The 24,795-nt window shown below is 38.6% G+C and overlaps 3 protein-coding genes across 7 annotated transcripts in view; 1 reads left to right on the top strand and 2 right to left on the bottom strand.

Annotated features, from left to right (window-relative positions):
• Positions 1 to 11,488, bottom strand: part of LOC139758158 (protein argonaute-1-like) — a 36,775-nt gene extending 25,287 nt beyond the window's left edge. Inside the window, exon 1 of the mRNA XM_071679317.1 lies at positions 11,333 to 11,488. The gene's annotated coding sequence lies outside the window, so the exon portion shown is untranslated. The remainder of the gene's footprint in view (positions 1 to 11,332) is intronic.
• Positions 926 to 17,477, top strand: LOC139758160 (carbohydrate sulfotransferase 5-like). 3 transcript variants are annotated; one of them, XM_071679322.1, is made up of 5 exons: positions 926 to 991; positions 11,155 to 12,081; positions 12,688 to 13,366; positions 15,707 to 15,811; positions 16,306 to 17,477. In XM_071679322.1, exons 2-5 carry the CDS (start codon positions 11,349 to 11,351, stop codon positions 16,562 to 16,564), a joined length of 1,776 nt encoding a protein of 591 aa, XP_071535423.1. In that variant the 5' UTR covers positions 926 to 991; positions 11,155 to 11,348; the 3' UTR covers positions 16,565 to 17,477. The 3 variants fall into 3 exon arrangements, with proteins under 3 accessions (XP_071535423.1, XP_071535424.1, XP_071535422.1); XM_071679323.1 differs by having other exon boundaries at positions 936 to 1,031; positions 11,348 to 12,081; XM_071679321.1 differs by having other exon boundaries at positions 936 to 1,031.
• A 1,393-nt stretch (positions 17,478 to 18,870) lies between these two features.
• The window catches only part of DNAlig4 (DNA ligase 4), a 32,938-nt gene continuing 27,013 nt past the window's right edge, over positions 18,871 to 24,795 (bottom strand). For all 3 annotated transcript variants that reach the window (XM_071679318.1, XM_071679319.1, XM_071679320.1), the window contains exons 16-19: positions 21,592 to 21,863; positions 20,843 to 20,944; positions 20,206 to 20,303; positions 18,871 to 19,040 (exon numbers count right to left, since the gene is read on the bottom strand). In XM_071679318.1, the coding sequence (XP_071535419.1) occupies positions 18,905 to 19,040; positions 20,206 to 20,303; positions 20,843 to 20,944; positions 21,592 to 21,863 (608 nt within the window). In that variant the 3' untranslated portion in view covers positions 18,871 to 18,904. The remainder of the gene's footprint in view (positions 19,041 to 20,205; positions 20,304 to 20,842; positions 20,945 to 21,591; positions 21,864 to 24,795) is intronic.

The raw sequence follows: 24,795 nt of genomic DNA, 5'->3' as shown, positions 1-24,795 counted from the left end.
TCCCAAAATCACCTCCCTTCATCCACCCTTTCTGTATACCGTTATGATGGTTTCCTTCTTTCCCTTCTCTACAGCAATCATTTCAGCCCCTTCCCTTTTGAGTGACTTGAGTGTGTCCGGCATATGACTGGCTACTGCTGCTGCTGCTGCTTCCCTTTGTTTATGAGTGGAGACCAGCCACACGACGACTGGTCGTTATGTTACCTCACGTCTCTCATAGGAGCTGTGGAGTTCTTATCTCCGTATTCTCTTTCCCGTCTATATGGTCTTCTTCCCACTTGTAAGAATCGGGTCTACACACAGCCATGCAGCTTCTCTTGCCCTTTCATCATTTTACCTTTTCAACTTGCAGGACTTCGTTGGGGCATGATTTTCCACCTTGCCAGCACACTTTCTGGTACAAAAATGTGATGTGTATCAATATTCATATACGAACATCACTCTGTCGATATTTAGGCATATTTGAGTTCATGTCAAAACTTATTCGAGGGAAGTGGTCATTAAGAGGCGAAAGAGCGTGGCTTGGCGTGAACACCTGTCACCCATCCACCTACAATTAAACATCTGCTCCACCAATATTCCCTATGCGGCAGCACCTGCCCCAGCAACACACACACACACCCCGCCACACTCGGGCCACACGTCCCATTTCCCCCACCACCCCACCCCCAACACACGGCGACATCTGCCCCTGCAATAACTCCACCACACACAGAGCAACACCTGCATTAGCAACACCTCACACACGAGGGTAACACTTGCCATCACTTAACATTAATAAAGTTTCGACTTATATTCTTAACGAGGATCAACTTCAAGTTGTTAAGATGACTAATAAATCGCAGAAGGAAAACTTTACTGACAACCGTAATTATCAACGAGGGGCTGCATGTACTAGACAGGCGAGAGTGACGCCTTACATTTAGTGTTCCAAGCGCACGGGTCCGGACAACATCCCCACACACTGCAGCGCGCGTGTACAAGCCCCACTGTAATGTCATAGTGACACACATCATGCAAATATAATTTTGGTACAGATAACTTTACCAGTTTGTAGTTGTCGTGTCGACGATGTTAAAGCGATATAACATTACGACGATGTGCTGTGAACATTGCTTTTATATGTTATTTAATGGAAATAACAGCAGCCAAGACAATTTTCGAATAGAAAAACACTGTGAAAAAAGCGCTTAAATAGATAACAATGGAAGGTACACCATACATGATATTAAACGTATGACAAATTATTTAATTTAATTGTGTTTCTCGTACATAATGAACAGTTGGCTACATTTCTCAGTACAAATAGCATTGAAAACAAATGTTCCTTTTCATTTACGAACAATCAGACGGTACCAATCCTTTTTTTTTTTTCTTTGATACCACATGAAACTATAAATGTTACAACCTACAGAAAATGATCCTACAAGCGTCTTAAACCTAAAACATAACGGTTAAGGAACGGCACCCCCTTCCAGAGGTCAAGACATGGGAGACCTGCCCTTATTATTCACCTTAAGTGACACATTTGTATTAAGAGTGTATATGGTGTTGGAATCATCCTTTACATCTGAAGAAGGTTTGAACGATTTTAATCTTTTTTTTTTTGTGGGGGGGGGGGGGGGGGTTGTGGGTGTAATTTGGAGTTGCCGGCCAATTATATGCTTAAGGAAAGCCCGAACAACAAACCAACGTTCTTCAACCAAGGACACACACACACACACACACACACATAATATATATATATATATATATATATATATATATATATATATATATATATATATATATATATATTCCTATGAGTCCACGGGGAAAATGAAACACGGAAAGTTCCTAAGTGCACTTTCGTGTAATAATCACATCATCAGGGGAGACACAAGAGAGAAATATAAGTCAGTTGATATACATCGAAGAGACGAAGCTAGGACGCCATTTGGTAAACATGTGATTGTCTATCAACTGACTGTTATATTTCTCTCTTGTGTCTCCCCTGATGATGTGATTATTACACGAAAGTGCACTTGGGAACTTTTCGTGTTTCATTTTCCCGTGGACTCATAGGAATATCTTGATCACGTGCAAAATTGTGATCCTTTCCAATATATATATATATATATATATATATATATATATATACGGTGAGAGCGTGTGTGGTACGATAACTATACTATAAAAACTAGCATAAAATGTTCAGGATTTCTCGATTGGTGGCCTTCATGACCCACCGCAGACAAAAGGCCTAAAGACGAAATGACCAGCCAACCAGACTTCGCCAGGAAGGTGTGTACATGTAGAGCAAGATCGTGTATAATCACAGTCTTAGAATTTCCTAAAATATTTGAAGATGCTCAGTATTTCTGATCGACTGGCATTCATAAATGGGCGTTGGCAGCCTCAAATAACCCTCACAGATGGTGTAGATCTAAGGCGCAAAATAACCAGCCAAGAAGGTGTTTCCAGAGCGTTCATGATTGCTCAGTGTTCCTGGAGAAGCACAGCTTCACAAGCGCCTGGGGTTTACAAGCTTCTGAGCAAACCAAGGAAAACGTGAGGACACTTGTATTCCCAGTGTTCCCTACATCGTGCGGTACACAGAAGGTAGCCTAGTGGCGTTGAGAACCGGCGCTAGTGATGGGACGCTAACCTGTTGTGTCGTACAGTACACCAGTACCCAGAGCATGTTTATCAACCTCTCTACCTTCCTACCGTGAAACCAACCACCATCATACGTACGACAGCTGATTCCTGCACACAGAGGTGTTCTTTGAACTCAGGTATATCACAGAGGTGATGGGGCCATTTTTGGGGGGGTTTGCTCAAGTTGATAGAAACGCAATGATGATGCTTTATTTGTTAGGTTATAGACCAGCGACTTATGAGGAAGGTCATTAGGCCTGCAATGCTGTTTGATTTTCGCCTGCATAAAGTCCCTATATAATGATCCTATAAGCACTATCTAAACCTAAAGGGGAAAAAAAAATAATAGATACATATAAATGACAAAATCAGAGACAAAATTAGATCCTGGAATATAAAGTTGATGAGCGGGTAGTGTATCGACGTGGCAAAAAAACACCACCTAGTCGACACAACATCCACTGGTGCATCTGCCAGAAGGAGTGCGATAAGATAGGATAGATTAGAGATAGTCCTTCACCTAGCATGAAACACATATATGAATTGCGAAATATTAGCACTGTCATCTGGACACTATAACGGAACCAGCTCCAAGCAAAGCCACATTTGCTCCAAGCTAGCAGCAAACGAGCAAATAGCTCTACCCACCACACAATCAGCCCAGAACAGAAGCAGTCACACTTTGAAGTCAGCCCCGGCACAGAGTCGAACCACCTTATATCATCTTGATTACTTCCGTTTCCTTGAGAAGGATAATTTGCTAATTACATTGATTGTTATCACCAAGACATTATATATGGTGAAGTTTATTTTCTTTTTCTTAATGCACTTAACGTTGCCCTTGTTCGTTATATCTATAGCACTGGATCAGTAGGCGGTCTCTTGTTAGACTTCTAAGACATGTTGGACATCTATGTAGGGTTGTAGGTAGGTGATGTATGTGATGTAAGGTTGTAGATGAGTGCTATATGCGATGTAAGGTTGTAGGTGAGTGTTGTATGTGGAGTCGAGACGTAGATGGGTTAGCACGACTTCCTCCCTTCTGTTCCCTCTGTATGAGGTCGTCCAGTCCGCTACTTGTGGCTTGTTTTATCTTATGTATGGGTCGGGGTGATCCACTGACTCTGCCATAGAAGAAATTTAGATTTCTTTCCCAAGGAAAGGCAGGACCCCAGCTCCCGAGGGATCAGAGCGACCTCCTCGAGTTCTGAGGTCGACTTAGCCAACCGGTCTGTCCGTTCATTGCAGTAAATGTTGCCATGACCCACCAGCCACCCAAATCAAGATTATATCTTTATCACACGAGTTTGATTTATCAATGATATTGCCTTGAATTTCATTCGACTCAGAGTAACCAGAGTCTATAACTTTATGAACTGATAACGAATCGGAAAGAAATCACAGATTTAGTATAAATTGAATTAATTATATAATTTACGATTTCATCAATGAAAAATATATCCTCACAGAAAACAGATGTATAGTATGGTAGCCTGTACACAAGAGAACATTCGTTCGACCTCACATTTGCATCCACACATTCACCGGTCTTGGAGCCATCTGTGTAGAATTGGACTTATGATAAATGATCTATGAATCTCTAATGACCTTACAAAATCGCTGGTGTACCTCGCACTCTGGCGCTTTCCTTTTCCTTAATGGGAGTCATTAGGTCTTGACTTTTATTCTGAACTCCTCCGAAGGAAGTTAGTTAGTTCTCACACCAGCGTGTCCACTTCTTGCACTTTCAGACCAGAATCTTCGTCAAGGAAGTGTATTCTGAGGGCCAGGGCTTTGACGCATCTATTGATGAACTGTTCATGTTGTTGTGCCAGGCGACAGGCAGTTGCGTTTCTTCTGGTCATGAGAATACCACACTTTCATGTTGATTCTTCACGACACAGCCGGAGAGGAGGTACATTTGCCACACCTTCCAGTCGTGGAGCTCTGGTATACACACATTCACAGGCATTCATTCAGCTACACATCCAACTTCCTCAGGGTACAGTCGCTCGCCGAAGCATACACCTGAGAGCCATAGTCTAGTTTACTTTTAATAAGAGCCTTGTACAACATTAATAAAGATCTGTCAGCTCCCCAAAATGAATCCTATAGATGCTTAAGAATATAAAACCTTTCCTTGCAATTTACTCTCGAATAATCTCTTAGGCTTTTTCCAATCTAATCTCAGGTCAAAGTTTAATCCAAGAAACCCCACGTTATTGCAGAGGGGAATCGGGCTGTTGCCTAACTTTAGCTGCAAATCTATCTTTTCGGGTAAAAACAACCTCGATACACTATCTGTATCTATATAGGTCAGCTATAGCCTTGTTAACATGTCAAAATGGGAATAGCTATTCGCACGCAGAAAAAGCAGCTCAGACTAACTGTAGTTGGTTGGGGGATACAGTGGGTTGCAGTGATAACACTGAAGGATAAAGTAGGTTGCAGTGATAAGACTGGATTTTGCCTACACTGCTCTGGGTTGGTCAAGTTAATTTTTCATATCAATGTTCTCCGGTGCCGTCACTAATGGCACCCCAGCCCTCACGTCCCTTCTCCACGTACCCCATAAACACGTTCCTTAACCATGTATGATAAGTTTATGGCCTCCCGTGTTATATATATATATATATATATATATATATATATATATATATATATATATATATATATATATTGGAAAGGATCACAATTTTGCGCGTGATCAAGATATTCCTATGAGTCCACGTGTTTCATTTTCCCCGTGGACTCATAGGAATATATATATATATATATATATATATATATATATATATATATATATATATATATATATATATATATATATATATATATATATATATATATATATATTTCTTATATTATACTTTTATACTTGACTGCCGTTTCCCGCGTCAGCGAGTTAGCGTTAAGAACGGAGGACTAAGCCTTAGAGGGAACATAAAAAGAAATAGTCGCTTCCCTTCGCAACGTACCCATAACCACGTCCTGAAGGTCACACGACACACACGGCTCAACCTTCTCATCGCCTGAAGTCGTAAAATACAGTTAAGATAATATAATGAGCCTCAGACACGACAATCTATCCTTCAAAATTCATGATTTAAGCAGTGATCATCAAGAATTCCTGGGAATGCTATTAAACACAGCATGTATGACTCGTATTTCAATGCTAACAAAGCCTCAGGTCATGAAAATGTAGGTTAAACTAACGTCAACAACAAAGGATATGAAAATCTAAAAACAATGCATTAACAAAAGTACGAGCCCTTAAACTGTTAGAACTGCAGCTAGATGTATTAAGCAGTTCATGTTTTTGATAATACGACTATTTGTTCCATTTGGCTCCGGCCGATCAATGTGTGTAACGTATAACAAAACAATGAACACGAAAATGGTGTCTGCATTCTACACTCTCGACGACACGCAATGTATAATACTGCGCCCGAGGATCGATATAGATTGACGAGGTTGGCTCTAGCAGTTACAGCGGTGGGGAGGGTGAGGCTGGGATTCCCAGTGAGTTGAGGGTGACGTGTTGATACGGAATGAGATGATGTGGGGGAAGGTATGCTGTAGCGGGAGGGAAGAGTGTGTGTGTTTGCGTCCGTAAAGCCGAGATACTGACTACGCTATCACAATGCCAGAGTTAATTTTCTATGGGACCACAATGCTAGTGTTGATTCGCTATGCGATCACAGTGCTAGTGTTTATTCAAATGATTCAATATCCCCCCCCCCCTGTCCCTACATTTTACATCCCACCCTGTGGTATCATGCACAACACTTCTCGCCCCTATAGTTGCACCACCTGACACCACCACAACAGCTTTGTGTTTACATCAGTGCGGCGTCTTGTCTCCATGAGAAACAGACCAACTTCACGCAAGTTGTTTTTTGTGTTCTGAGGAGACTCGTCTCCTGGAGAGACAGAATTGTGGAAGTGGAATGAAGAAGAGTGGTAAGGTCGAGCAACTAGGCTTAAAAGCCTAAGTTAAATACAGCCAAAAGATTGTTTATTATTTCCAGCTGATCTATCAGCTGACAAGTATTTGTTTACGTTCCACTGCTGGTCAATCAGCTGACTATTGTTTAATGTTTCCCAGCCGGTCAATCAGCTGACTATTGTTTATTTATATTTCCCAGCTGGTCAATCAGCTGACTACTCTTTGTTTAGGTTTTCCAGCTGTTCAATCAGCTGACTATTTGTTTATATTTCCCAGCTGATCGCTTAAATTCACACTCAACTTTGTAAAGCGATATATAGATATCAGTTCTGAAGAAGTTCGTATAATTTACTGGTAAAGATAATCGTTATACATAATGACTATCGTAATTTTACCATTATATCAACTTAATAATTAGATTCGGTAACACACACACACACACACACACACACACACACACACACACACATAGAACGAATTTTAAAATATACAAACAGAAGCTAAGAGTCAAGAAATCAGAGAAGGATATATATATATATATATATATATATATATATATATATATATATATATATATATATATATATATATATATGCTTAATTCCAGACTGCATTCAAAGCTTGTGTTACTGATATGGAATAAAGATCATGGAGAGCATCATTATCAATGGCTGAGACATACTAAGATCCAAGTCCACATAAATTACGTGACTCTAATGGCATCCTGGTATCCTGCTCTGCATATCCCAAGACTGACAGGAAGGTTTTCCAATAAAATCAGAAAGAAAATCGATGAAGAAGAACAAAAGAGCAAGGATTCGAGGAGGACAAAAAATGCACGAAGATTCTTATAGACTTCTATAGCAGAATAGACATTAGAAAGGTTGGATGAGTGAGTGGATCGTGCGTTCCTGAGCTCCCGTGTAGAAAGACAGCAAAAATATCTAAGCAGTAACAGAAGGATTCCTTTGACGCCTCGAAAAATCACCATAGTGGCAGGGAACAAAGAATCCATGTCAGAGATGCCTTTTCTAAATGGATTGGACTACTAACTTCTGGTATTCAGTCTCGAGGTCAGTATTACAGCTTGTATGTAGATGATTTGCAAGAGGAACCTAAATTATACCTTGGGATGTTTGCGGGTAATGACGAGAGGAAAATAAGATGGGAGTGTCCAGGACTGCAAGAACCAACGAACAGGAGCAAATTACAGTCCAACTTCGGATAGAGATATGGATGATGAAGTTCGGCCCAGTTGGCCGCAAAGTGGTGAAGATGGGGCACCGTGAAAGAAAGCCTAACTACAAATGAATGTAAGCAATATTGCTCATGACAGGACTCTGAAGAATGATACAGTACTCAACCTCTCACTAAAACACCAAGTTAGGAAAAAAAAAAATGTCGACCCCAGTATATCCCATCGCTCCTATTCATTCTATTCCGTGCATATAACAAACTTATATTACGGTATGTATCACCTCTTCAGTCACCTTGTCCTGAGAGACGTATGGACATAGAACAACTGGAGGAGATTCAAAGGAGGCCACCAAAGACCGCATGAGTTACTGGCAGAGCAACGCAGCTGGGAAGAGAGGAGTAACTAGGGAGACACATATGATTATAGCCTTCGAGATTCTCTTAATCGACCTGACACAATGGATAATGATCAATTTGATCAATACCGTGTTACTACTCGAAGGCAAGCCGATTAACACGGTAAACGAGAATCGAACACGGGAAGATGGAGGGACTATCATCAATAGTAACAATAGTGATTCGATGGAACCAGTCATGTGTACAATTGTTAGAAATGTTGTGAGAGTTATCGATAAGTGGTTTAACCAAACGTAAAAGAACTGAGCCTCATAAACGTAACAAGGTAAATAGGTAATCACACACCAACCACCCCCACCCCACAACATACACATACATAAGTAATCAGCTTCTGTAATCAATGTCAGCAAATTTCAAACCCCTTCTCCGTCGCTGGCAAGGGGCTGGCACTGGGAAGTGGGAGAGGCAGTGGTGGGCCAGCTTTGATTAGACACACACACTAGTCTCCTCGCTAACTTACGTTCTTACTCCTTGTTTGTCAGATTTAGATATAGATATATAATTTGTTAACATAGGCTTTAACTGCAAACCTGAGAAGACTCCAGACTGACATACACACACACACACACACACACACACACACACACACACATAAACATCATATAATATCCTCTAACAGCCAGGATTCGAACCAGGGACCTTATGCGTAGTAGGAGGGAACGCTATCGAAAGCCTATGATCACAGTCTAGCCATAGTGTTCCTGCCTACAACACATAAGCTCCTGGGTTCGAATCCTAGGTGTTGGAGGGTATCATATGTTCTATGAAGAAAGTGCGCGTTCATGTGCCCTGTATTCGTATACACACACACACACACGCACACACACGTGTACCATTCTGCCACCATCAGTCGTTTAATCACAACTGCTGATTTCACCTGCGAGTTTCGTAAAACCTTAGCAGGTGTGGATCGTGATTAACGACTAGTCTGAAGGGCACTTCCCATCCACTGGCAGACTCGACTGCCACCATAATCACAGCCATGAACGACTCCACTCCCAACCACCCTAATCACCATCCCCAGTCTCCAGAACCACCACCAAAACTACCTCCACAATCACATTTCCACCTCCAGCATGAATATCGCTAAAATCAACATGGGTTCTGAGAGAAAAGATCATGTGTAACGAATCTCTTAAGAGTTTTTTTCGTTATATTTATGATATCTGGGTCTCAAGAGTTATTTCGTTATATTTATGATATCTGGGACTCAAGGATAGCCTAGTTAGTACTCTCATATACCTAGACCTTCAACAACCTCTCGATAGAGGGCTGCATAGACGATAGGTCTATTTAAACCACACAGCATTGGAAATCTAGAGTACGTGCTGTTTACAGAGGCGAAGCAACGAATAGAATGAAACGGATAATGTAAAAGACCAGCTCAACGCAAGTGGGTTACTACAGGGATCACTTCTAGGACCGCCTTACTTTTCATTATCAACATTACATAGTTGGAGACGGGCTTTACCGATAACATCATCTTATTTGACGATGACACGAAGTAAGAAAATCAGGCCCAAACATAGAATGGCTCTTAAACGACTCAACGAGGACTGAGATAATCTCATAGCCGCTAAACTTCATCGCAGACAAATGAAAAGTAATGTACTTTGATGCTAGGAATAGTCAATATATCTTAAACGTACGGTTAGCCGTTCTTAGAAGTAAAAACAATAACTTGAAATTATAATCATTTATAAACAGTCTCTCTAACATATATATATATATATATATATATGGCAAACAATGTTAGGATTCATACATAGAAATATAAATCTTGTAACGAAAGACAATTCACAGTAGAATGCCTTCGTAAATTTGACCATAGTCGTCGTCACTAAACTTAATCAAAGATTATCCAGAAAGAATACAAAGAAGAGCAACAAAGCAAATTCTGTCGTTCACATATAAACCTTATAATGAAAGAAAGACTCAGAGACATATATATATGTATATATATAAATATATATATATATATATATATATATATATATATATATATATATATATATATATAATTACTTTTTCCTAGGAAACAAACTCCATGAAAACCTAATAATTTTGAATCTTTCAGCAATACAAGTCACAATAATTTCCTCCCATTAGTGATAATATGAAAGCAAATATTATAAAGCTCAAGTGAAGGAGATACACGGGAATATATGCGTGGACGATGGAATCTTTTTTTTAACAGTATAGAACAATGGAACAAATTGCTAAATGCCGCAATATCTTTTCAAGGCAACAACTATCCATCCATTAAAATCCCGACTAAACCAGTATTCTAATATTCTTAAACACCAGTTGTTTAAACACGCTCTAATATATGACACATGCATTTCAATTTATTGTTCTTTCCTTTGCTGGTTAGTGATGACAATATGGCAAGACCAAGTGTATTCGCCGGCAGGGGTTAGCTCGCAGTGAGGAGTTACTTCCATTTTTTTTTTTTATCCTCTCCTCTCTAAAATGTTCACGTCATTATAATTTCTCCAGGTTACGTGGCGCTCTAATCATAGTTATTTATCTGTCGGCTGATGGGCAGAAAGAGAGAGAGATTGTGTAAAAACTAAGATGATAATGAGATAAGGGAAAAAACAGGGTAAGTTTGACTGAGCGGTAACGCTTAACAACACACACCCATACCTAACCTAACGTAATGTACACTTAACCTTACCTAGCTTAAGAAAAATCTACCGTAACTTAACCTAAGTTAGACTTATGCACATCTAATCTAACCTAACGTAACATACCTCCTTTGCTTTGGATGGTTAAGTCTACTTACTGTGGTTAGAACAATAAAAAACTAAAGGATATGAATTCTGTTCTTTGGATACTTCCGCCGAAGGAGGTCGTGATGAAAATTCAACTCGAAGAAAAAATCGTTTGACTGATATTTCAGTTGCAATGAGATGTAAACTATTACCCATACATATTTTATACTTCAGGTTGTGTGGTTATTGCGGAATGAACCCTGCCATGTACTGATACTCGTAGAAGTTTCGGAATATATCATATGAGTGAAAAATATGTATAAACAATCCTTCCGATAAAAGTTCATTTTGATTACGCAAAATACCTGGGAATATAGAAAACGAGTAAAAATTGGCAGCAATCAAAGTTAACCTTATTTGCCTCAAGGATGATGACGTGGGTGTGGAAGATGGTATTGCGTAAGAAACGTTTGATGACGTTACTGCTGCTGCTGCCTCTTCTCTTTGCCGTCAATTTTTTCCAGTCCATCAACTTCACCACCATCAACTCCTGGAGCCAGAGGGAAGCCGAGATGTACACAGAGAGGGACAGGAACGTGTGGAGCGAGAAGAACACTCAGATCCTGAGCAGAAAGGTGGTGAGATTGATCGACGTTCAGGAGTTCGAACCTGAAGGTGATACTGTTGATTTCGAAGCGGGACCGCAGCACCGAAACGAGCGTCTTCAGATCAAACAGTATGAATCAAACGGAATGAATGAAAATAAAGAGTCGTCTCATGTAGGTAATAAACTTTCAGAAAGACGAGAGCAGGATCATCAATATTATAAGGACACGGTGGAAAGCCGTGACTCTGGAAGACAAAAGGAAAGATTCGAACTGGTGATGGGAAATGAAAATGAAAACAGTGAACAAGATCCAAATGGCCGTGACGGGCAGGAGGTTAGAGAAGTGAAATTTGATATCGTGATGTCTGTCCCAAATGAGAGTATGGTAGAAAATTATGGTAAATATCAAGAAAGGGGTGAAATAATCGATTACGAGGAAGAGGAAAACTTCAAGAAGGAGACTTATAAGGAAGAGGGAGATGACGGGCGCGAGAAACGTAATCCGGAGACAGAAAACGAAACGGAGAAACCTGACGTTGAAACAGCCTCTGTTGGTGAGTGTGAAGCAAACATTAACCGCTCAGGAAAACATGACAGGTGTCTGTAAGGATTGTTAGAGGGTTTACATTAATCACTCATACATTAACATTTAGGATGGAATTTCCCTTCATAAGTTAGATTCATAACACACATTAATCACTCCTACATTAACATTTAGGATAGAATTTCCCTTCATAAGTTAGATTCATACTTAACACTAAATTTACATACATGAGATTATCAAACTGGGTTCAACTATATCTGGTTTGACAAGTTATTCTTGCAAAAACTTTACCTAAACTGATGATAATACTAGCAATTATGACTATCTAGTGTAACATTTACCTTTATATTTTCTTTATGATGCATAACTAGTCTGCTTTATTACATTGCCGCCTAACATCTTTAGCTAAATCTCATCACACATAACTGCTAAGTGAAGGTTGTCAATGACAGTAAGGGACTTATAAGATACATAGATTCTAAAATGGTCATCTATCTTGCCCCTCCAAAACACGTCAAGATCATACTCTTCACTGATGGAAATTATTGTAGTAAATTGCTATTTTGAGTGCCAAAACTATAAAATATAATTTTTTTTCAAAACCCTATTCTTTCAGATTACATCACTCTCCGCAACCGCCAGGGCCAATTACCACCTCGAACTACCTCCCCGACATCGATGAACCAAAGTATAGAAGAAACTCTTGAGATCCTGAAGGAGAGAATCAGCCTTCCGGATCAAGGTAATATCAGCAGAAAAGCTCCTCCGTCCAATGTTCTTCTCCTGAGTTCGATAGGACGAAGTGGCTCCAGCTTTCTTGGCAGCTTACTTAGTTCCCAGCCGGGATCGTTCTACTTCTTCGAGCCACTGCATAACCTTGAGAAACGCAAGATATTGACGGAAGAGAATGCTGTGCAAGGATTACGCGCACTGTTCACTTGTAATATAGACGGCCTCATTCTTGAAGCTTTAAAGAGAAAATCTAGGTTCACGATAAGGAACCAGTACATAAAGACTTGCAAAAGAAAATGCTTCATATCCAATTTGCTGAATAGTGCCTGCAGAAACAAGCCGATCCGTGTGGTGAAGACGATTAGAATGCAGGTAGCCTGGCTCCTGCCGCTGCTAGAAGACCCTGCTAGTAATGTGAAAATGATTCACTTGGTGCGAGATCCCCGGGCGTCGCTCATCTCGGCCTGGAAAGAGAAGTGGGACATCACGCCTGAAAAGAGCTGCTCCAGGATCAGCCAAGACTTGCAAAGCGGGAGAAACCTCAACAAACTCTATCCAGAAAGGTATGAATTTTCTTCTGTGAGTCATACTCCACCCGTCAGTCAACAGTTGGGCCCCTAATGATAAGTATTGATAACTCTAGCACCCTAATTAACACCGCATCATCATAAAAAACTCACGCACCAGTAATTTTGTAGAATCCTTGATTCATTAAATGCCTCGTTTCCATATAGGCATAGGTTCTAATATCAAATCCTACACAGAAAATTTAGAATTTGCTCTCGAAACATACATGGCTGTCACAAAGAGGTCGGTATATTTCATAATCTTTTGATTATAGACACACAGACATATACAGAATCTCATAAGCCCATGCATACACAATAAGTCAGACCATGATACGACAAACGTCAGCAAACATTATAACCGATCTTGGGCTTAATTTAACAGAATAGGAATCGAGGGAACTGCTCATGGACACCAGCAACCTTTATTATTTTTGTATCGGTGCATCTCGCTCGTCGTAAAGGCGAAGCACAGAAAGGGCAGAATCACTGACCTCTGCTTCAGTCAATAGAAATCAACAGGACAGCTACTGAAGTGCAGTCATTTGTGTATCGTGAAGATATAGATGTGGGTAAAATGAACATAGCATTACCGTTTGTTATCATGACGATACAGACAAGGGATAAGTGATCATGGCTTAGAAATATGAAATGCATCTGTTACGCAGTTAGCGAACAGTAAGGCAACAACGATGGTCAAGTTACAAGTTCGAAACGTGTATTATGTTCCTCGGTAATCAGTCATTAACTCGTAAAATGGATTCGAAACTGCTCTCTTTGTTTACGTAAACTGAGACATCACCTCATTTTCTGTGGTGTTCGGCATTAACATTTACAGGAAATGAAATAATTCACTTCCCCGGTCATGGGAAATTCTTGCGACAAACTTTCTCGTTTGAGTTTTTGTACTTATGTAGTGTGTTAAGCTGAGGTTCTATCTAGTTTATTCCTTGCAGGAAGTCATACCCACAAAATAGAGTAAAGGAATGCAACCGATTGATTTAAGGCATATCAAACACAACACACATCATCCATTTAAAAGAGCCTATGTGCTCAGTCACGAGCCAACCTATTCCAGTACTGTCACCCGGAAGACATACACTAAACCTGTGCCACTAATGACACCCCGAAGAAATACACCTGACATGCCAGTAATGGGACCCCCAAAACACACACTTGACCTATTCTAGTAATAGCATCCCAAGGACACACAAGCAACGTGTGCCAATAATGGCACCTCAAGAACACACACACACACCCTACCACTGGCACATTCAGGAACGGGCTGTCACTGACGAGAGACCATGTCACACTTAAGCTTGGCGAAATTCTACACACACACACACACACACAGAATAGAGATTCATAACACGTAAAACTGTTGGTATTGGCAGAATGTATAGTATGAACATATGAGGTTATGAAGTATGAATAAATCATCAGAAAGGCACATGGATGAAAGTCCTTTGAGATAGCATGGTAATGTAAGATATATGGCAGATGATTTACTGGTCAAGAAAATATACTTTATTACAGTAATTGGTTCAAAGGTCTGGATAAATAAAGTGAGAACTTTGATTAGGGTTAAAGGCATTTCAAGCGAAGTTAGAGGACCGATTGAGGATGGAATAAAATAGCATTTTGTGTATGAAAGTAGTATGAATGAAGATCTTGGTTTCAAAGGAGTCAGCTTTGTAGGTACAGTGATGAAGTATGAAGTGCTTTTATTTGTCATTCTGACACATCAGACATGGGAGAATCTGAAAATGAAAAGGCAGGATGAATGACCCTGCTGATGCTGTGTGTACCGGACCCACCCCATGGAACTGGGAGTGGAATGATGATGACAAATAAACAGAGGAGATTGAATGTAAAGAGAGGTTAACTTGAGCTCCATGAGTGTTTGTAGTTGTGATTCTTTAAGATGGAAAGACAATAGACAGAAGAGAATTTCACAGCTTTGTTATACAAGGAAGAAATATGTGGAGTTATCAGAATGATAATTTCTCAAGTGGCTGATTTCCACAAAGAAACTATGGGAAGCAGTAGTCATCTTCATGTGCAGGCCCAGGCCTTAGCATGTAGATCAAATGTATACAGGTCAAGAAAGTAGTTGCCAAAGTGATACCTGCAAAAGAGATAGAAGACATCATGGCAGACAGGAAGTTATCACTGAGAGTAATATGGTTAATGAGGAAATTAAACAATTAATTGAATAATTGACCTTGTTAGTTAGTGAACCACACAGGCCATCAGCAGTGTCAATGAGGTAAAACAGTTTCATCATCACTGTACAAGTAACAGTTATACTTCCCCATAATGTCTGTCTGTTGTCAGGTACCTGACTGTAAGGTATGAGGACCTGTGCGGTGATCCCTGGGGTATGGCCCGCATCATCTTCTCTTACCTGGGTTATACTGACCTTCCATCATCCACTATCAGGTGAGACTTAGTGTTCTGTCATGATAATGCAACCATTCCACACCATCTTAATGAAGAATGTTTATATTTGGTATTACTTTTTCCTTTTAAAGAAATTGTCCATGATTGCCAAAATACTGAGGGTCAGGCCAAGTTGGGTATTTGGCTATATGCCTTGACTGCAAGTCAAGGTACTCTCCCTGATGTAGGGTTGTAGGGCATTGGTGCTGTGGCAATAGGAACCATGTATGCACCAAAAGCCACAGATCTCACAAATTTTCTTTCACTATTCCTATGGTTTCATTAATAATGATTCCTTACACTACGAGGCATTGACAATATTATTCTTGTGAGGATAAATTTCAATACTGCTCTGATTTCAGTATATATCAACTGCATAATGGTTCATCTTCTGCAATACATTTTGATCACTTTTGTATCAAAACTAAATAATGTGCAGTACCTCTCTAATTACACACAGTATGAGATTTCATTCTACTTTTATATCTCTGAAGCTTCCTCAAGACTTCTATCACAAGTAATACCTCCGGGTCACCATACAGTATTAAGAGGAATTCATATCTTATGAAACAAAATTGGAGGACGATTATCACCCAGAAGCAGTTAACTGACATAGAACAAGTTTGTGCATCCACCATCCAGGACATTGGTTTTGGCCTCTTCCATGATCTGAATACTGTCAAAAACTTGTCAGTTCCTTTGTACTTACCATCTCCACCCAGTAAGTTTTTCTTTTATAACAAGGTTGCTTAAGATACGTTTAGTACAAAAAGTGATACTACAAACTTCTTTTTAGCCAAACTTTTTTTAAATATGAAATATTACAATGATTTATAGAAAGTTAAATGTAGACTTTGTATAATAAACTGTACCCTGTCTATCTATCTATCTATATCTCTGATGCCTGTTCCCTCCTGAAACTCCTTTAAGGGGGTGGCCACGGCAACAGTCTCCATAACTAGTGAACTCTAGTGCGGCTTCTTTGCATCTAGTGCCTCACCCTTAAAAGGCTACTGTCAAAGGGCAACTCTTAGCATAGTGTTTGCAGAGGCTTCTACCTAATGTTCCTATTGACTACAACTTCCTAATGTGTCTATCTTAAAGTTCCTGCCTAATGTTCTAACCCACTACTTCTAACTAATGTTCCGGCCTAATGTTTCTACTAGCTATGTCTACCTGATGTTTCTACCTAATGCTCCAACCAACTACTTTTATCTATTGCTCCTACCATTTTGCCAAAAGGCAAGGCTAGCACAAGGTGCTTACCACAGGAAAATCTAGAGTTACATAGAATGAACTGTGTGATTTACATGTTAAGTGTTATCTGTGACAAGGAGAAATTGAATGTTTGTGGACAGAATGCCAGTAGTCCATGTTTGGGTGAGGCAGAGAAAAGTTATCTGGGTCAAAGTGCAGCCTGACAAACATTGAAGTGCTGGCTCACTATACAGCCATCACTAACCCTCCTGATATTCAGGCTGGTAGTACTAGTAATATACCTCCCTGGTCATTGACTGCCTCCCAACTCCTACCTACCTGAATAAGCTGTATTACTGTTATATTTTCTCTCTAACATTATTTTTCCATGAATAAACCAGGCTTAGGAGATAATAAGTATCATACTGTATGTAAACCACATTAATGAATAAAACTGTATGCAAATGAATTAGTTCTGTTTTTCTCTTAAAATATATTGTGGATGTTGAGAGCAGATATAGGAAACAATCCTTTCCCTGCTTGAAACCACAGATAAAAGTATGTTTTGTTTCCAACCAACTTCCTTCTCTTTATGCTAATAGCTTCAATGTGTCATCTGCACTATTCTTATTAATTCATATACCAACCTTCCTCACTTGCTTCTATCTTTCACCTTACCTTACTTCCTTCAATTCAGACCTAGACAGGATCTCTTGATACAGTTATGTAGTCTAATTCTAATGCTTCTAAACTATGATTTCTTATTCTTTTCTTAATAAAATCATAATTACTTTTTTCACAAATTTTCAAGTTTTATCCCTAAATTTCTTCAAAACTATCTGGCATCAATGCAACCTCTAACCTTTATTGGATATTCTAAATCAATGTAATAGTAAAGTCTAGTTGGAAAGTACTACCTGTAATCATCTAAGCCATCACCAAAACTCAGTTTCACTAAACTGAAAAATCTAAGCTAATGTTGGTTTCTTAAACCAGAGAACCAGAGGATAAGATGGATTAGTTTCTAAATTCCCATTATGCATGGGAAAGTAATTAGCAAAGACGATGAAAGCTTTCAGGGTACAATGAATTACAATAATGCCTTCAAAGTACTCCAACTAATACAATAAGCCATATAGCTGCATGGTTTTAGGGACATTATCTTATCTGAAGTGTAAGACACATTTATTATTATAGTACCATCTCATTCTAGGATGCCAACATGCTGGTACCCATTAGTGACACACTCACTGTGTCCTCACACACATTTGAATTGCTGCTCAACTAAGAGTAATGATTTGCCAGACAATTTGCCTCCGTGACTTGGGTATGTTTCCTCTTATTCTAAGTTAAACATACGCAGGCAATGGTTATGCAGCAAAAGTGCAAAGAATTATCCACATTTCATCTTTTCTTTCTTTCATACTATTCACCATTTCCTGCATTAGCGAGGTAGCGTTAAGAACAGAGGACTGGGCCTTTGAGGGAATATCCTCACCTGGCCCCCTTCTTTGTTCCTTCTTTTGGAAAATTAAAAGATAATGAGAGGGGAGGATTTCCAGCTCCCCGCTCCCTCCCCTTTTAGTCGTCTTTTATGACACGCAGGGAATACATGGGAAATATTCTTTCTCCCCTATCCCCAGGGATAACATTTCATCTAGAAATGCACATTAAAATGCTATTTGTATTCTTAGCTCTGCTCATATAACTAGTTTTGTAAATCATCACAGAGTTTCTTCTAAAAGAGGCTTTTGAGAAGTTTCCTGTTCAAAAAAGCCTGTTAAGCTAATTGAAAGAAATATGTGCCTAAGATTAATGTGTACTGGACAGATTTGGAAGTTAGGTAATAATAACAGAAAACATTTCTCAGAAACTCATTGTGAGTTCTGTTGTTTATTACTTTAAAACTATTATCTTTGGCATGTAGTACCTTTCTTCTAAATTCTTTCCAGCCTTCAGGCATGCGTAAATCCACTCTGTAGTAACCAAGTGTCGACCATTCATCTCACTTTGACGTTGACTGCTTTCAATCCTGAAAAATACAGCAACAGATTGTATCTTACAAAGTTTGCTTTATTAATCTTTGAAATAGCAAGTTTATACAGGGAATATTCCTCTGTAACTGTAATACCAAGGTTAACTTTTCTGAATGTGATGAAACTGATGCAAACATTCTATATTACCATGAATAAATGACCAAATAACTTTCTTTACACCAAAAATGTTAAGAATCTTATCCTGAAATTTCTTTATTTCAAAACTAACAATGGGACTGAGCTCAAAACATCTGGCTTTCCACCCAGATGACACATACTGTTTATAAAATCTCTGAAATCCTGTGGGTGACTGAGATGTGTGACAGTATTCCATGTTGTGGTGGTAAGCCGCGTGTGACATATATGGATAATTGGTGGAAACAAACATCAGCTCTAATTTTAAATAGAAGCAGGAAGATTTAATTCATAATATAGTGACAAGAGCACAGCTATGAGATTTGTCACAAAACAAGGATCAGTTTAATGGCTACTGCTTGCAATGGCATTTCATGCATTGTTACCAAACACTAGAGTCTAAGATTTTTATGTGCACAGGTCAGTCTGTTCAACAATGTCAAGGAGACCTATAAGAGATCTGAATCCTCTTCCCTTCTTTCAAACTATTCGCCATTTCCCACGTTAGCAAGGTAGCATTAAGAACAGAGGACTGGGCCTCTGAGGGAGTATCCTCACCTGGCCCCCTTCTCCCTCCCCTTCTAGTCGCCTTCTACGACATGCAGGGAATACATGGGAAGTATTCTTTCTCCCCTATAACCCTCTAATTATGTAATTTTTGTGAAGTTGTGAACCTCTTACAAAATTACTGATATCTCTTATGAAAACCCTTACTAATCATACTGTTTCTAACTAAAACACTTCTAAAAATACCACACATTTCATTATGCATACCAAACAGGGCCACTAGTGTACCTCATACATCTGGCAGTGAAGTAGCATAACATGCATGGTGTATAGAATATATATACAATTTTACATAAAGTTGCAACCCCTTCTACTTAGAAAATTATGTTTTACTTACCCCTAATTACAAACTTATGGGGATATTCTTTTAGAATACTAGGGGCCCCTGCTTAATAACTAAGCACGGTATACTGTTGTTAAGCTGATTCAGGCAAAGATAATCACATGGGGAAAACTCACCCTGTCACAATGTGTGTGGCACTACTCATGGAATCACACACAAAGCCACCATGGAGTTGTAGAGTGAGTGCTGCAAGCTTCTGCTCCTCACTGTCACACTGAAGTACATGGAAATGAATCTCTATTTTTACATAATGAGGTTTAATACTGTCAGTTAAATCTAAGGCAGGATCATTTTTTGCTCATCATCATGTGTAATACAAGATATCATTGAAAACTTAGAATTTGCTTAATTGAAAAAATAAAGTGGACTGGAGGAAGTATTACATAAAGAGGTATCTGACTGAATGGCACATATGAATCGAAAGCCATATAACAAATTTACACACAGATATAACAAAATGCAGTTTACTGTTTTAAGGCTTACTGAAAAAACCTTTATGCATTCTTACAAATGTGTGTCTAATTTATTCTCTCTCTAAACATTCATTTAGTTTGTTCTATGTCAAATCATCCTTAGAAAACTAAAAATGATACCCTCCCTCCAATTAAAATCAAAGTGCATGAACTATATGGTACTTAACATGCAAGTAGAATTTTGATAATATGTATAAGTAGAGATGTTCATTAGTTTCACTCTAAAGCTAAGATTAAAGTGAATGTTATACATTATACAAATTAGACAAATCATACTCACAAAATATGCCTTAATCCGTCGGAAGAGACCCCGAGTATCACCTGGGTCACATATCTTTTCATCCAATTCACACATTCTTTCAACCGATAGTGGGCACCATGACTGAAAATAAACATGCTGAACAATGTACATATATGTTTTGTTGTTAAGAATACAATCAAAAAATTCGATCTGTATCCTGTAAGTCTGTCCAGCATTACACAGCAATATGCCTTTTTATTAGTAATGATTTACATTCCACCTTCATACCCATTATGCAGAATATAATTCCACTAATACTGAAAATATATCATTTTCTTTGACAGCTACCATTCATGCTTTTGCATCATCATGATTGTAACTGGTAAGCAATAATTTCCTTAGCACTGGATACATACACATGGTATCTTTTTATCTTTTTTTTTTACACCATATCACTTTGCCTTTTCCCACCTTAGCAAGGCAGCAATCAGTTACAAATGACTGAGCCTTAAAAGCAAAAATTCTCCTTTGCCTCCCAATTTTCTTACATTTAGAAAATAATGTTAAAGGAAGATGGGATTTCATGAATCCATATTCATACATAGCAAATCCATATTAATACAAAGCATCTGTCACAATAATATCTACAATCATGTGGATTAGTAATAAAACAAAAGGGGGTGATGGACATGAGTGATATAAGTAAGTTGGGTTCAGTAAAGGTATATGTTTGATAAAGAATATGTCCCAACTACACAATCTTGACCACTAAAATAATCCATACTGACCTCTTTCTTCATACTGTCCATAATTCTTTTAAGACTCTTTTCATCTGTTGGTTCAGTGTAGCTGTCTCCAAACTCATCAAATAAGTCCCTCATGTATTCCTGTTCTTTGTCTTGAAGGTGTATTACATCCAATGGACACCAGGGCAGAAGACAACCACTTTCGGTACATGATATAATCCATGAAGGTCGTACAATATTGTGTTTTGATGAGAGAACATAATTCTTCACACGGACAGAAATGGTATCTGTTACTATGCAATGAGTGTTCTGACCTATATGTTGGGAGAAGAAAATAAAGAAAGCAGTCATGACAACCGGAATTTAAGAATCCTGATACAAATAACATAATCTACACAATAAATATTCTGAAATAACCATAAAACTGAATTATTACAGTACTGCATATACAGTAAACCCTTGATTTAATGAACTAATCAGGGGAGGGGATCTCCATTAATGTAGAAAGTCCATTAAATTGAGAATGTAACCAATGGGCCATTTTTTAATACAATATACAGTAATACAATATACAGTTCATGTGCTTTCTGTAAACTCTTCTATCACTTGATGCCATTTTGAATTATAAGGATTGCAGAATTATCTAATAAATAAAGTCACAAATCTCTGTATACAACCTGACCAAACAGTAACTTGAGGTAGACAGAATGAAACAAAGCGAGTATACCCCCACTACCAAAAACAAGGGTGATATAAAATGCACATGATGAGGTGTTTGAGATTTTTAGATTTTTAAAAAATTTTCTTAATTATTATTAATTAAAGAATTATTATTTGGCTGGTCCGTTAAATCTGAAATCCATTAAATTGGGGTCCATTAAATCAAGAGTTTACTGTACTTTAATTATATGTTCAGTCCTTCATGTGTTTAAAGCATGGCAATATGTACTGCATGCACTTACTGAAAATCCAGCATCCTTACATCTCGGTCAGTTTGGTATATTTTTGACCACTTAAGGTTTCCAGTTTTAAGTCTCATGATAGCAATAGACTAAGACAATGAATTGCAAGCTGGTTGTAGTTTGAACTGGTTTAAGTCCAATAAGCACTTTAAATTCTTAAATATTCTCTTTACATGTACATAACATACTTAAAAGTACAATAAGAATATAAAAAATATTCAACTGATATTGTAACCTTCACATACATTCATATCTTTGGGGAACCTTCATGAATTCAAAATTTTATATGACTTTGTGGGGAAGTTATTCCTAATTATTGTAGTCTACATTATCAAAACAATGCTGTTAAAGTATCAACATCTCTACTGGAAGCAATGACTTATGAGCACTGAAGAATCCATTTATTTGTGAAAAGTAAAAAGAACATTCTACACTTACAAATATAGTGCATCTGCCAGAACATAACTCTCTCTGATCACCATATTATCTATTGGCTTGGAAGATGCTTGTTCATAAAGGCCTAACAATTGCACAATAAGCTGTAAGACTCTAATATGTCAAGGCACAGTGATGGGGTTATGCTGGCTGGACACCACTCAAAATTACTCCGCAAACCCACTGCAGTCTTGGCTCAAAAAAATCTAAAAGATCAAAAAGAAAAGAAAAACTGCTTTACATGCTTCAAGTAATTACACAAGACACAAAGGATGATGTTTCAAGGGATATAATTTTTGGACTGTATTAACTCATTAACCACTCCATCAGAGCCTACGTAATCACTTTACCCACGTGTAAATGGACTGATATATTCTGTCACTGGTCATGAATATAGGAGTGGCATATGGGTGCCAAATGCCTTCACATGATAAATGCTCCATTAACCTCTAGGTCTTGGGATATGCTGAATGAGTGTTCATAGCAATACAGGGGTGGGTGATGTCCAAAGCACAGATGGGAAAATGTGACTTTTTGTTTGAGGGGTGTGGTTTCCAATAGGTGTATCTGGCAGGATAGTATTTAAGACCGAGTTGCGAGGGCAGTTGCTCAGTGCTTGATGCATCATTTCATGTGAATGTTTGCTGGCAGTGGGGGGACATGAGAGAAAAGGGTGCTGAAGTGTGAGGTAGAGGTAAGATTTCTGTTCTACCTGGGGACTGGTGGTTAGTTATAAGGGTGATTTGCATGAAAGGGGTCTAGTGCTGTTGCAAAAAAATGAGTTTCATTATGTAAGTGTTGAGTATTTGTGGTTACTACGCAGCCAGTGACTGTCCTGAGTGCTCTACTTTGTGTGATTCATCGATTTTCTATATTCACTTTTGAGAAACTGGAAGACAAAGCAGGTTCAGCATAGAGTGAAGCATTTGATTTGTTTGTAGAGGATATTGAGTAACCAAGGGTACACTGAAAAATGTCCTGAGACATCATAGTTATGGATTTGTTACCCTTGGTCAACAATGTGAGACAGGGTTCTTTTGAATGTATACAACTAAAGTTTCATTAAGGTTCTGGAAAGAACAGTCTCATGATGGAATGAAAGGATTCTCTCTGAGTAGACATTCTGACTTGATTCCCTTGTGTATTACTGATACACAAGTAGGAGCATTGGAACCCAAGGCCTTGAGGTCTTTTTATTTGCTATACTGAAGACACAGGTTTACAATGTGGTCTCACCTTGAAAAAATATGGAGTAGTGCACCTAAAACTGATAGGGTTCTCCTTACTGTTGACAACCAAAATCTAACTAAGGTTCTACAAAGGATAAATCAAATGATACATAGCAAGGACTTCCCTTTGGTAAACACCTAGTAACTCAATTATCCTTGTGCATCATCAGCACACTAATTGAGGAAATGAGAACCTTATGCCTTGAGGTCAGTCTTTGCCTCACCTACTGATAAAACTGGGTAGTAAGATGACCCTGAGAGCAACTTGTGTCATAAAAACTAGCAAAAAAATGCAGAGGATTTCAAGGTGAGAAAAAAAATCTCAACCCCTCTATCTAGCACCCTAAAATCTTAGGAAAATTTTCACTACGATCCCCTTATGAGCATAGCATGCAGAACATATAAGGCCATCAAAGTCTATGTTCATACAATACGATATCAAAAATCTAGACGTCAGAAATCTTGAAAATTTTGTAAAGATTTTCTCAAGGAAAAGTTTTTCTTTATGCATTGCTCTTATTATTCATATTCAGATCACAGTAAGAGAAAAAGAGCACAAAACATTGATTAAAGGCCTAGACTAACACACCTAGTTCGGCTCATTTGATGCACAAGATAAA

The sequence above is a fragment of the Panulirus ornatus genome, chromosome 29, assembly GCF_036320965.1.
Source record: "Panulirus ornatus isolate Po-2019 chromosome 29, ASM3632096v1, whole genome shotgun sequence".
In the NCBI taxonomy this organism is placed as follows: Eukaryota; Metazoa; Arthropoda; class Malacostraca; order Decapoda; family Palinuridae; genus Panulirus; species Panulirus ornatus.
The sequence above is the reverse complement of the archived record's forward strand: the minus strand, read 5'-3'. Positions and strand labels throughout refer to the sequence as shown.